General features: G+C 42.0%; 1 protein-coding gene across 4 annotated transcripts in view; it reads left to right on the top strand.

The window, feature by feature from the left end:
• Positions 1 to 13,812, top strand: part of schip1 (schwannomin interacting protein 1) — a 239,307-nt gene that overhangs the window by 203,564 nt on the left and 21,931 nt on the right. The window contains exon 1 of one of the 4 annotated variants that reach the window (XM_055045569.1): positions 10,680 to 11,200. The exons of the other annotated variants lie outside the window; for them this stretch is intronic. Coding sequence (XP_054901544.1) covers positions 11,171 to 11,200 — 30 coding nt within the window. The 5' untranslated portion in view covers positions 10,680 to 11,170. Of the gene's footprint in view, positions 1 to 10,679; positions 11,201 to 13,812 lie in introns of those variants that run through there. 4 annotated transcript variants of the gene reach the window in all.

A 13,812-nucleotide genomic window follows, 5' to 3' on the forward strand; every position in this document is an offset into this window, starting at 1 on the left:
TTAAAAACGCCCTGTGGGCAGACTGTGGTTATAAAGATAGCGTCTCTGCTGAGACCTGCAGCACTAAATCTGCTTAAAATGTGCCGAGAAGAAAACCTCTGTCACTCAGACACGTATTTACTAAACCTACTTGGAGGTTTACACCACATGCTATGTAAAGCCTCGAGGGAAATGCACGGCTTGATGCACACAGAAGACTCATTGTTCAGTTGACACACAACAAAAAGTTTGGTGAGACAGATTTCACCCTATTGCAGAGAAAAAAAAAGTTTCGGATGAATTTTAGATTGGACTCTTCTTGAATAGTTACGTTAATATAACATAATTTAGCATCACTTGTTTGTCATATTTAGGTTTTTATTCTACTTTTTTCCACATTCCTCCAAAGTTCTGCCATACTGGAGGGATTTTTTTGTTGTTCTTCATTACATCTTTTCCGTGTTTCCAGCATTTCCTTTATATTTCACATAAAACTATAAAGGCTGCAGGAAAATAAAATATGCAGACTTGGATCTGAGCTGTAGTCTATACAGCTAAGGTACATTTACCGGTACGTTTAAACTGTCACTATGACCTGACAGTGTAATATGAGCTCCTCTGCCTCCTCCCTGTGGTCCTACCGCCATCTGCGGAAATAGATTTCTTGGTCAGAAACAACCAATCTGATCCTGGAGGATTATATGAGCGCCAACATTTCTAGTGCTTATTCTCTCATTTTCAGCTCTCAGCTGAGGCGAAGCAGAACTACATAGCAGCCAAGTGTTGGTTAAAATGATCATATAAACAGTCAAATCAGCCGAGAACCGATCTAAACTGCGCGAGTGTGCAGTGCTCTGCCACAGACAAGCACTTAGTGGCGTCTGAAGATAAAAGCAGAGAAGCTCTTTATGGAAAAGTTCAGCCGCTGAACTGCATCGACGAGCCTCCGCTAGCAACCTGACAACCGTGTTTACCCAGAACTCGCTGTCCACGTAAGGGAAAAGATTTCTGTCTCCCAACAGTCAGAGGCGGAAAAAAATTACAGGGTTTGAAAGTCTTGAACACATGGTGGAGGGGATATGAATAGGTCCAATCACTCAGAGTGAGGAGGTCATGAAAGAGTCGGACTGTGGGGCTTTAAAAGCAAATGTAGGTAAGAACTACGGGCTCAGAGGTGTTGCATTGGATGAACATGTTGGTCTGACAATACAGAGTAACACAATCAAGATTTACTTACTCAGAGCATGAAGGCAAGCTCGAGAGGGCGGAGCTACACCCAGGAGTGGTGAACTCTGAGGGTTTTTTGTTGTCGTTGTCTATTTCAACCCTATATAACAAACGTCACCCCACCGTGCGTGCGTGAGTGTGTGATACTAGCTGAAGCACGCCCGACCCGCGGCACGCCAGAACTCAGACACACATAAACTGTCTGCAGCGGTCTCAGCTCCAGTGTCTCCTGTTGCCTTAAACACACATGCTCAATCTCAGCTGTCCACATCAGATGAAAGGATAATGTTTTGTCTTCCTATCTACTTCTGACCTTTATCTTTTGTTTCCCATCTTTGTTTCTGGGTTTTTTTCTGTGGAACATTTTCTTCAGTCTCAGATTAACCTTGGATTCCTCACAGCAAGTTGGGCATTTAACCCAGGTAAACACCCAGCTTCCTTACTAGAACGAAGATGTCTGGTCGCAAATGTTCAGACAAGACTTAGACAGGACTTTTGGCAAAAAGCTTTACATTTATTTATAGCTCAGGGCTCTACATTCTTCTGCTGTGACATGTCGTTTCTCCAGCTTGTATAGACACGGAATCACACAACAGTTTTACTTTGAAAATAACTTTTTAAGCCAGCTCTTTTTCAGACTTTTTAGTCATTTCTGAGCTCTGCTTTGCCACTCCGGTGAAAGGAGAACACCTTTCCAAATGCTGGTCATGTGCATTTGAGCCGGGCTTTATGAAAGCAAGTCATTTTCTTCCAGCGTGCAGCTGCTTTGAATATCTTCTTACCTTAAGGGGCAAAGAGTTTACGTGCTGCACCAAGCTGAGCTCAAAGAGGTAAAAAACAAAACCAAAAAAACAACCCAGCTGGTTAAAAACTGGACCTTTTGTCCAGACTGAAAAAAATTACAGCTTACGACGAAATTATGCAAGCGACAACTGGAACCACAAAGCGGATTGCACTTGTAGATTGTTTTTTGTGGAAGAGTAAAAACTGCAGATGCAAAGTTTCACTACATGCTACCTTAAATGGATAAAGCTGAACCACAGTCACATGATCTCTCTTTTCCCCCCGTTGATCCAGTCTATCTAGCAAGTCTGATGCTTAGATTAAAGTTAACAGTGAGATTAACAATTAGATGGAAAAAGTCGCAGTAATTTCACTCTTGTGTGTGTGGGAAAACAGATGAGAAGCACAAAGACAGGGAAAAACTGACATTTTTTTATGCCACTGATGTCATTATCACCATATTTGCCAATTGGATGATTATCTAATATTGTGCAGCACAAATCTGGCTTTTAAGGTTAGGGGCGGGGGAATAACCTATAAAGAAAACCATGTAAAAGTCGTGTTTTCAGTTTGAGATATCAGAGTGCTAACCTATAGAACCGATAGGACTCAGTATTTGGCTGGGTAGTTCACTTGAAGGACCATGCATCTACACTTTGCATACCAAGGTTTGGTGGATTTATGAATATAAAACGATACAGCAATATTTTCTATTGCTAAAAATCAGATGTAATGTAAACTATTTCACATTGCGTGTTTAGATTTAGTTTCACATGTTTTCACGGTGAGCTATAAAAATGTCATAAATAATAACAATTATAAAAGGCATAATGGAGGAACATTACTGCGATGATTTTCTGAAGGCAGAGTGTCGTAAAGAACAGGAGCTTCTTAAAGAGACAGAAGCCCAATTTTAATCTGTGAAGTCAAATTTCTACTAACTTATGTTTGATACATACAGCGTTTTAAGATTACATAGTTATTCTATTGCGCTATCAAATGCCTTTGTGTGCCTGAAAAGTATATAACACCGGCCCTTCAAGGATTTATGAATTCACAGAGGTCAGCTAGATGTTGTTCTCCTGGGATTGGAGAAACCAGGTCAGAATTTTGTCGCCTAAAGCTGTAAATTCCACTGCTGGTTGTCATCGTGCAAAATGCAGCAACACTCACCTGAACCCACCCATCCTTTTGTTTAGTCACTTCTGATTCACCCTCTTGTGGGAATGAAAGACAAAATGTACAGTCAACCTTCTCCTCAGTACATATTATATCTTTTTTTAGCATTGAAGTCAGCCTGGGCTCAACTCGTTTCTGCACCAGCCCGTGAACTTCACGCTTTTTCATCTTTTCCCACTGTATTCTCCAGTGGTTTGGCATCCTCTGTCCTTCACCGCTATTCTCACTCCTGCTCCCAGCTAATTGTTTTCTTCCTCTATCTGTCAGGAGGCATTATGCCCTAATGTTCTCGCACAGCCAAAATACAGCAGGAGACCATTTTCCACACTCCGCCTGACTCCCCTCTTTTTTCCCACCCCATGAAAACTATCAAAGCGTGCGCGCAGGCTGTGAGTGGCAGAGCGTGCTGGGGAGGAAATGGGGATTTGTGTAGCGGACGGCCTCCAATATTACAGCTTCGTGTCAGACTGCAAACTACACAGCCGGCCGCACACTCGCGCGAACACGCACACTCGCTCGGGTGGCCGGCTATGTAAGCAAACGCACGGCTTGAAGGTAAAGATTTTTAAATAAAAAGAGGAAGAGTTTATTTCTACACGGCTGCAAAAACAGCGAGCGGGAGACAGTTTGTGTTTTCTGCGTAAGAAAGGATTTTAAGCCCCATCACCTGTCCCGCACGCTGCTGGAGGAAGGTCGGAGCCGCGCTCAAACACAGGCGGCCTTGTGTTTGTGTGCAGACTTTGGCACTCGTTTGGGTGGAGCTGAAACATAAAACACTGCTCCTCTCTGCTCCTAATTATAGAGTGTGTAATTGGTTGTGTGCACATTTTGGTTGAGGTTTTAGACAAGGTCTGTTTTTATTATTCCTACAACACAAAGCATGTTTAACCTCAGAGGCAGAGTCTTTATAAGGGGAAAAAAAAGGAGGATTTTTGTTCCCATGCCTCTGACTTTGTGTTATCTAAGCTCTAAGCCTGTTCATGTGACTGTGCGCGCGTGTGAATGTGTGCATGTGTGTGGAAGAGAGAAATTGTGCCAGGTCATGCAGGGAGCTTCATCTGTTGCTGGAGAGAGCCGCAGCAGAGAACACTTTAATTTTCCTGAAGAATAATCTGTTTATTTTGCTAGAAAAGTTGTATTTGCTTTATTTGATCATTTTTCCATGGAGACAAAGACATTTTAGGCACCATGAGGCAGTAAAAGATCCCGACCCATGTGCTAAATTAATGCTTTTTCTCTTCAACATTATTATCCAAAATAAAAGAGCAGAAAAACATCCAAACTTTGACATGAGGAGTAATTGATTATTGATTTAGCAGTGCAGCTGGCTGTTGTTTTTCCTTATTGATCACAGCAGCTATATTGTATCCGCTTTGGCTTGTGTGCATCTAGGAAGGGTAAATTTTATAAGCTGCATGTAGATGGGTTGCCCACTTTGGCATTTTGAAAATAAATGTACTTATTGGAAACAATTTTGAAAAAAACTTACATTTTTTGATAAAAGGTTTTGGGGATAGAATGAGTTTTTTCCCCCAACTGTTTCAAAATTTATTTATTTGCAATGGAAACATTTTTATCACACAAGTCATATGATCAACAACTTGCCACTGACCCAAAGCGTGAAGAAGAACAGCTTTTTAAGGTTTTTGAGGCCCTAATACCTTTTATTCAGGACAGAAAATACGCAGAAAGAGAAGGGGGAAAGACATTTAGCAAAGGTCGGGGTTTGTTGCGTTGAGAACTCACGGCCTCTGCAAATGGGCTGCATCCTCTGCGATTACACCACACACCACTTCTCCATTGGTAGTTGTTTTAATTTAGATAGATAACCTCAGGCATAACTTTCAAGTATCAACTACACTCAGTAGCAGTTGTCGAGTGCTTATTGCGCAGACTATTATGCCTTCTGTTTTCCTGCTCCTTTCAGCGTGGCACTGGGAGCTTAACAAGCTCCTAATGGCGGGTTAATTAGTGTGGTAGAGCCTGCAGTTGGCTGCCTGGCAGACATTCACCTTGCAGACGTCCAACTGTACTGTAAAAGCAGAATGACAGTACGGTTGTCACCTAATTATAGAGTCCCATCCCATCCTAGCCCCACACTTTCACCCCCACTTCTTCACACTTTGTTTTGTTTTGACCCAATTGCAGCAGGCAGAGGCGTCAAGATGATTCTTAGATTTAACAAAAAATATGAACAAAAACGTACAGAAGCCACCTGAACACAGGGAGAACAGTACCATTATATGCATTCAGTGATTTTGGTGAACATTAATCGGGGGGAATTTTAATGTGATGTTGACTAAGTTGAGAAATATTGGGAACAAAAGTGCTCTTCTTTTTGACTTGTTTTTAGCAGTTAGCACCGTTGTGTCTGAGCGGTAGCCTGCTCATAACCCTTTTGTCTTTGCTCCAGCGGTGCTGGTGGTCAGTTAATTATTTTCTTAGCTGGAAAACAAATAGTATGTTAAGAGGTCTTTGAAAATGTAAACCAAATGTTAAAACAGTCTGGTGGTTCCAACATGCCGAGTCCTCCCACCACCAACTGCAGACATGAAGCCCTCATTAGAGCAGCCTCTGGTGGCTGATCACAGAAGTTAACGCACACGCACGCGCGCGCTTCCTGGCCGTCCTCATCCTATCCTCCCTGTCAGAGCGAGCTCATTACCGCTAGAATCTGGCCCTCACACTGAGCCAACCTGCTTTGCTATGCAGTGTTTTTTCCACTGGCACCAAATGTCAACTTGCTAAAAGCATCTGCGCTCTCTGCTTCCCCGCTAAGGAGGGCAGGGCAGGAGAACGGGAGGGGGAAGATGGAAAGAAGTGGTAAAAAGGAAAGCAAGTGTCGCTACGCTAAAACACTGAACAGGAAAAGAAGGGAAGAAAGTCAGGGCGGTTGGCACCAAATATAATAAAGGGGGGGAAAAAATAAAGTACAGGGATTTTCCATGAAATGTTGAACATATTACATTCTTCACCATCTGCAGCATTACTTCTGTCTGCATCACACTAGTTACAGTGGAATAAATCACCATGTTTTCCACTTCTAATTATGCATTAGTTATTTCTGCCTCACTCCATGAATGCAGCCTCATTTCTGCTGCACTGTGAAGGAGAAACAAAATTTTGAATAAAATGATTTGAAATCGACCAAATCTGCAGTAAGTAGCTGTTACAAAAATATGTATTTTCCACATTTGTTAAAACCGTCGCATTACATTATGAGATTAATGGTTAAAAGCAACCAATCAGAGCCAGGAGGAGGGTCTTAGCGCTGTCAATAACTTATCAATTATTCACTATCGGTGGGTGTGCTAACTAGCCTTAGCTTTCTTGGCAGGCTATGTTGTGGTGAAATACAGTGGTGAGAGGGTGAGACAGTACCTCTCTGAATATCTCTCTGTTCATGGGGATTAAGTGTTTCGCATATTTTATTCTTTTCATCTTTTATTATTCTATTAAGAGGTTTGTGTTTTATTATATTTTATAATCTGTTTAATAATGTGACACCATCATTCTCTGTTTAGTCAGTCAACATTTCATATGGCTGACACAAAATACTGCAAAAGTTTCATTTTGTCTTTTAATATGCTGAATCATACTCAACATATTCGGAACGTTTTAGCCGTTTATGTTATGGAAAGACGCTTGACACAAGAGAAAACTCAGGTTTTGAAGAAAATGAACGCTCATCGGTTAGTGGTTAGTCGACGGATAAGATCCACCATTAATCTGTAACTTGCGTCTCTGATGTAGACGTTTCATTTCAGGAGATGAGAGAACGTGCAGAGTCCTTGCAGCTTTTCACCGACCGGACAGCGAACTCATCACAGGGTCGGTGTGTGGGAGGCTTTGACTGCTGCTGTCTCCCACTAATAATAGTCTTTATTCCGTCATCTTTGTGCCAGTTTGGGTCACTTACATAATCAGTGTTTTCAAACCTGTGTTTTTTGCTCTTGAATCTTATTTGACGGCCTTCAAAGTGATTCGTAGACATGATGTACGAACAGCCCAGAGCTCTCGCTGTCGCTTTACCCCCGTTTGGTGTAAATCAAATAATGCCGTGTATCGCTCTCCACCTGTGCTTTGACTCAGATTGTAACCCTGACAACCATGTGAAGGTCACATTTGGGGAGGGGGAGGAGAGGAGATGAGGTTAGAGATGTCTTTGGACCGTCTGCTGCTATGGCGACAGGAGGAAGGGAAGGTTGCTTTGACTTAATTTATCTGAACAGATCAAAGTTTTTCACTCCTCATCATGCGTTTGTATTCAGAAGAGAGAAGCAGCAGGCTTTTCTTCTGAGCCTGCAGCTTTGAACTCATGGCCTCTGAAGTGAGAGCATCACATGCAAGTGTGTTAGGCTTCATTTCAGTCTTCAGCAGTCATAAAGCCGGACTGGTCTGATTTGCGTAAACGTTTCAGTGATGGGAGAAAACGTTCCGGCCTGTGCATCATTTGCGAATGATGAGTGAATTTGCAGTAATAGTGGAGATCACAACTTCTTTGAAGCCCTTCAAAATGACCGAGTTGACATTTTAAACCGTCTCTGGCATCTGATATTAGTGATTAGCCTTGTTAGCTTTTCTAACATGAATGAGACAACCGTGTTGTGTGTTCCCCAGAAGTTCTCAGATTTGCTTAATGAATACAACTTCAGAAGATACTAAGCTGTACAAATACCAACAAATATTGTACAAAATATACACTTCTTCAAGTTTGTTTTGGTTTTTTTTTTCATCAAACCATAAAAAAAAGAGGAAGAAAAGTGTGCGCTAATGTATTGGCACTATGTGGTGATTCTTTCAGTGTTTTACTCAGAAGAAATAGGAATGTTGGACGATTCTGCCTGAGTCTCACTGAACCAGCGTCTAAAGTCATGAGTTTGTAAAACCGTCTTCGCCCATCCACTTGAAACCCAGCATCATCTACAGCAAACTGGAAAGTGTCCAGTTACGTGCTGTTCCACTTTTTTCTCTAAGCTTCAAATGAGCTTACTTGTAACGTTGAATCAGATTAAGAAGGCTTTCGGGAGGCCGAGTTGGTATCTTTTAACACAGATGATTATATCCTCCGGTGTCAGAAGATGGGCAGCGTTCCAGTCTGTTCCAGCTGGCAGCTGAGCACAAGGCTAAACCGCGGCCAACCGTGCGCAGGCCTGAGCCGCGAGAGATCAGAGAGCGAGGCAGCTCATCGATCCACTTCCAGGTCATTAAACCCAAGAGTGGTCTTATTGGGAAAAGCAGCATCACCCAGGAGGGATCAATATTGGATAGAGAGGTCTGGCCCGAGAGAAAGAGACGGGTGAGAGAGTATGCAACCCAACCGGCGACAAAAGTGAAAGCTGGAAATAGATGCACGCTTAATTGCGTCAGGATGTAATGTTTTTCACTTCTCGTTGTCGTTAATTTGAGTTTTGACGGGGGAGAAAAACAAGGAGCATGTCAAGCATTAATTTATCACAGCAGATTAGATCCAGGTTGCTGTATTTCCCTGCCAGTGTCACATCTACTCTTCATCTATTTATTTTTGGCCTCAAATCAGCACAGATATGTGCTTATCTTTTCACACTTTGAGAGACCCCCTTCGCCCCCATACCTCATGCAGAGCTTTTGACTCATGATGAAGTAACATTAACCATTTCATCTGAACACTGTCCAATTTCTCTGGGATGAAGGGAACAGATTTGGACTCATTTAAACGTAATTTATCCAGTCGATTCCAGTTTTTGCATCGTGACATGAAAGTCATCCACACCTTCCAAGAATAGTTTGCATGCACTTCTCCCCAAGACAATGTTATGGGAAAACACAAACACTAATCAGTCCTTATGAATTTTATTGTTTTTTTTTTTATATTTTTGGTCTTTTTCTTTCAGAAACAGAAACTCTAACCCTGTGAAAGGAAAAGAGGCGTCTTTTACAGACAATGTTGTTTTTGGATCCGCCTTCGGCTATTTATTTGAATATTTTCTTTAAAGCTGATGACTGAGGTTTATTTTCTAGAATTTACTCACAGCTTACCGTAAGGAGAAGAGTCCGTAAATAATATCTAGCAAACCAGAGGACACTTTGTTTCGGTTTCATGAGTCAACTGTACCAAAGGGGAATCCGAATCACAACCAATAGAAACAGAATCTAAGATCCTTTTTATAATACTTTGTATTTTCAAATCAAAATCAAAATACTCAGAAAATACCAAAATAAATAAACTAGTAGGCAGTACATGAACATGTCAGTAAAGGAAGTTGCAGGCCTGCACTATAAATGCTTTACTTGTAGTTAACTGGTGGTGAATTGTTTTTAAATGTGGAGAATTTTCTAACTTGTCTTTAATGACTGAATCTAACTGGACACTGAAAAGCAATAAATCTAAGCAATCGAGATGCGTCCAGGCAGCCAGCTGTGGAGCCGCTTACATGTTTTTACATCAGTTTTTGCCGATAATTACTGAAGTATAGCATATACATTTTCCTTATGTGTTGCAAGAAATTAGCAACTGAAGATAATTTATAATCCTAAAAACATTAGCTGCTATTATTATTATTATTATTTATTATTATTATTTGTCAGCCTACTGTCCTTGCTGTTCTAAGTTTTGCCTTCTTATCTACTTTAAGTCTTGCTCTCTTTCTCTCTCAGCATATGTGTATTTTCCAATATGTATTTTCCTTTTAATTGTCTTCCTCATCTTCCTCCACTTACTGATAAATATGTCAATGTATCTGAAAATAGCTAACAATGAATCTTCTTTCATCAGTAACAACATCCACACCGAACAGTGTTTCTGTTATGATCTGGTAGCACTAAGGTTATTGTAAATTTGCTAACTAGAAAATATGATATTTAAACATTTTTTTTCTTTCAGTGCTCCATCACCAGCTGATTCATTTCTAGCTAGGTGATTTTTGAAATTCTTGTCTTTGAGTTAGCATTTATGTTTGCACACAGCAATAATATTGCTTGAAATGTTTTTTAGTCCACAAACAAGGAAAACGACAACATGGATTTTTCCCAGTAATGAAAAGATGTCTGAACTGAGTAATGAATAGACGGAGAAGAGAGGAATAATCTGAGTAGTTTTGATGTGGATTATCGAGCGGCCATCTGCTGCCGAGGGATTATAGTCCTACAACAAGACACAAACAATGAAGAGAAGCTGCACAGTCGACGCGTTTCCATCCATGACCTGTAATTTTGAAGTGAGATGCCCAGGAAACAGGAATATACAGATGACATTACTGACACGGAGCTCTTTGTAGTTTTTAATGAATAAATACAGACATAAAGCAAAACCTTTGGCTGTATATAATATCATTTGACACCTGCTTTTGATATGTTGCATTTTTACAGACTTCCTTGTGGAAATGTAAACTTCTGTCGATACTTGTGTTATATTTTCATTCTGATGATGACCGGTGCAGGACTGAGGAATGAAAGTCGGTCCTCTGCCCTTCCTCGTCTCTCCTCCTCCGGCGTAGCTCTACATCAAAAGCCGGACGACATCCCAGCTCTTGCCCAACCCGCCCCCTCCGTTCCCATCTCCACGGTCCCCTCTCCCCAACCGGCCAGCTCCGCTTACACTCAGCTCAACGCAACTCCTCCCTCTTTTCAGTCCAAAGCAGAGAGAGAAAAGCGAGCTCTCCCCTCCCTCTCTTTCTATAAGCCTCTCTCCCATTCTCTCACCCCTCCTCCTCCTGTCTCTCGCGCCCCTCCTTCTTTTTCGGCGTTTGGGAAGCAGATCAAACCCTACCCTTTTTCTCCCCCCTTCCTCTTAAAAAACTGAGCAGATAACAAGCAACGATTCAGAGCAGAGGGTGGGTGAATACTTGCCCGACTCGCGACAGGAGACAAGCTGTGGACTTTTTTTCTTTCCACCACCCTGTTAGTTCGGCTCCAGCACTCATTGGAGCCTCTCCCCCCTTCCCTTTGGAATACCGCTGCAGGGCTGGGAATTTTATCCTGCTCCTTCCAGCTCAGCCAGCCCCGTTCTAGGATGCTGTGAAGGATGGTCCACCAGGAAAACTGTTCTTACAAGGTACTGCTCAGAGGACAAACTGCTGAAATGTTCATACTTCATTGGGATTATCTCTCTGTATATATGTATCCTGTTACTGACTCTTATGTGCAAGTGTTAAATATTTGTACCTCAGTGCATTAGTAAGCTTTGAATGCAACATTTAGATTGTTACACATGTGTGTCTCTGCAAGAGACCGTGTGGGAGTTTTTCTTTTGCCTTGCCTTACGTGATTGTGTTGTGAATCCGATGTCTGTCTGGTTGCTAAGAGAGCACTTGACTCATGGGAATAATGTCTTACCTCCCATTCACGTCCTCCTCCATACAGCCTCGTCGGTCCAGGCATGATGCCTGCATGCCACTGCAACTTTCCTAGTGTGCAAAAACTCTGCATTTGCTAACATTTTTAGAAAAATATCTGACCTCGAGTGTGGCAGGTTCACATATTTCTAAAACAAGTGAAAAAATCACGCAGTTGTTGCTTGAAACTGCTTTCCTGATATGCGTGTGATTCTGTGGGTACATCTTCCATTATATTGTGACAGAAAAGTGGGAGAAATTGAGCATTCTGCATCCTGGCTGAGGCTTTCCATGAAGGGACTAAAAATCTGCATTGCAGTGGAGCTAGAGAGTAAGAACGATCAGAGAGGTGGATGAAAGGCAAGAAAGTGAGCTGGATATGCCTGGGGAAGAAGTACCGAATGAGGAAGCTGGAGCTTCTTTGATGTGGGGAGAGTTTTAGAGAAACGAATGTGGTTTGGTGTTTCGTCAACATGAAACTTTTTAACGGAAAGTCTAAATTATAACTTTGAGAAGCACCGGTCGCCAATTTTATAGCGCTCTGTCATGTAGAAACAGATTTTAGCCAGTCGTGATTTAAGAGCTACAATTTATTTTCCTTGATAAGATGACCATGGAACTTTTTAGCAAGAAGATTGTGGGCTGTTGACACATCTGTAAGTGTCATAAAATATCACATTTTGTAACATATTTTCCTCTCAATATAAATAACATTTTTGTAGAACTTTAGTATATCTGTCAGATCATCAAATAAATCAAATTTATTTGATGGGACTAAGAAGGAGCGTTAAATATCCTTCCTACAACTGATCATTAACTAGTTAAGAACGGAGGCGACGTCACGCTGTGCGTGTTCGACAGAGCAGTCGCCATTATGCAGCGCCGCAGTTACATTAACAGATTTGACTAAAGGTCCGACACATCTTGATGACAGAGTTGACAGTTGCAAAAGCTTGTTAACTAATGTGCAGCTGTCGAAAAAAAAAATGTTAGGACCTATTTCTACTTTTCATGCTTCCTCTAACTTTATTTTTGAAAACCTGAGAAATCCTGAATCGAGCAAACACTCCAGCCAAAATATTGATTGCAGAAAGTAACTTCCAGTCAGAGACAAATTACTAGAGCATAAGTTGCATCCACTACTCAGAAATGTTGTGGCTGGCAGAGATGAATACTGGCAGATTGGCAGAATGAAGTTTTAAGTTGTACTAGGCTGAGTGTCTTAGCGGCTGGCAAATAATTTTATAGTCAGCACACAGGACTAGGAAAACACAGCATCAATGCTTCTTTAACCAATGAATTTGCTTGTCAGGGATGAGAATCTGGACTTGTGTGTGCTGGGAAGCAGCTACAATGCCAGTTAAGGACTAAGTGCCATGTTTTGTGGTCGATAACGGCTCGGCAGAGTGACAGAAAGACGGTGGGATCGAAGAGAAACAGAGCAGCAGATAACCAGTGGAAGCGCAAACGGCTAGACGGCAGATGAAACGGGCAGATAAAGCGAGTAACAGGAAATTCATCCACAAACCCCAAAAGCAAAGGGAGCAAAGCAAGAAACTGAACTGATGTCCAACTCTTTGAGGGAACTACAGTGGAAGCAGATAAGGATAAAAAGACTGTCAACATCAGTTCGATGCACGAGACTAAAAAGCTTGGAGGTGACAGAAAGAAGTCTAACGGTGCTTGATGCGTGGGTGGAAATATAAGAGAAACAGAGCTAATAAGAGAAAGCATGAGGGCGGTGGCAGGAACGGAGGGTCCAGGCTCTGATAACAGCGAGTCTCTGGAGACCCCTCAATTAGACCGGTACCCTGGCAACCAGGCCAGGCAGTGCCCCTCGCTTACATATAAAACACAGAGCCTCCGTGGGGACGGAAAGATGCAAAGGGCAACGACAGAACGCAGAGCAGGGAATTAGCGTAATGAAGAGCTACAATGGACAAGACGTAATTAGATAAAGTGTTGAATGAAGGAGGTCGCAGAAGGTGTTGTAGCTGTTTTCTTCCCCGGAGGTCTCCTGGGACGGCCCACGTCTGAAGGGAGTCTCCGCTCTGAGCCGCCGCATTGTTTCTTCCCGTCCTGATTTAAATAAGGTGTGGTTCCACATTTGTTTCTCTATCGTCTTTGATGCTTTGAAGAAAAGAGCAAAGATAAGGCAAACTAGCACAGAATGTTCCTCTGTTTCTACAGATGACTCGCAGTATTTTAAGGCACTCGGTGTCTGAAAGAGATAGTGATTGTGTGACACTTTCAGCAGGTCTGATTTATAGTTTCTTAAAACTATCCACTGATTTTGCTGGAATAAGTAGAAATTGGGTGATTGGGTGGCTCA

This window comes from Poeciliopsis prolifica, unplaced genomic scaffold (genome assembly GCF_027474105.1).
Source record: "Poeciliopsis prolifica strain line A6 unplaced genomic scaffold, Auburn_PproV2 SCAFFOLD022, whole genome shotgun sequence".
Lineage (NCBI taxonomy): Eukaryota > Metazoa > Chordata > Actinopteri > Cyprinodontiformes > Poeciliidae > Poeciliopsis > Poeciliopsis prolifica.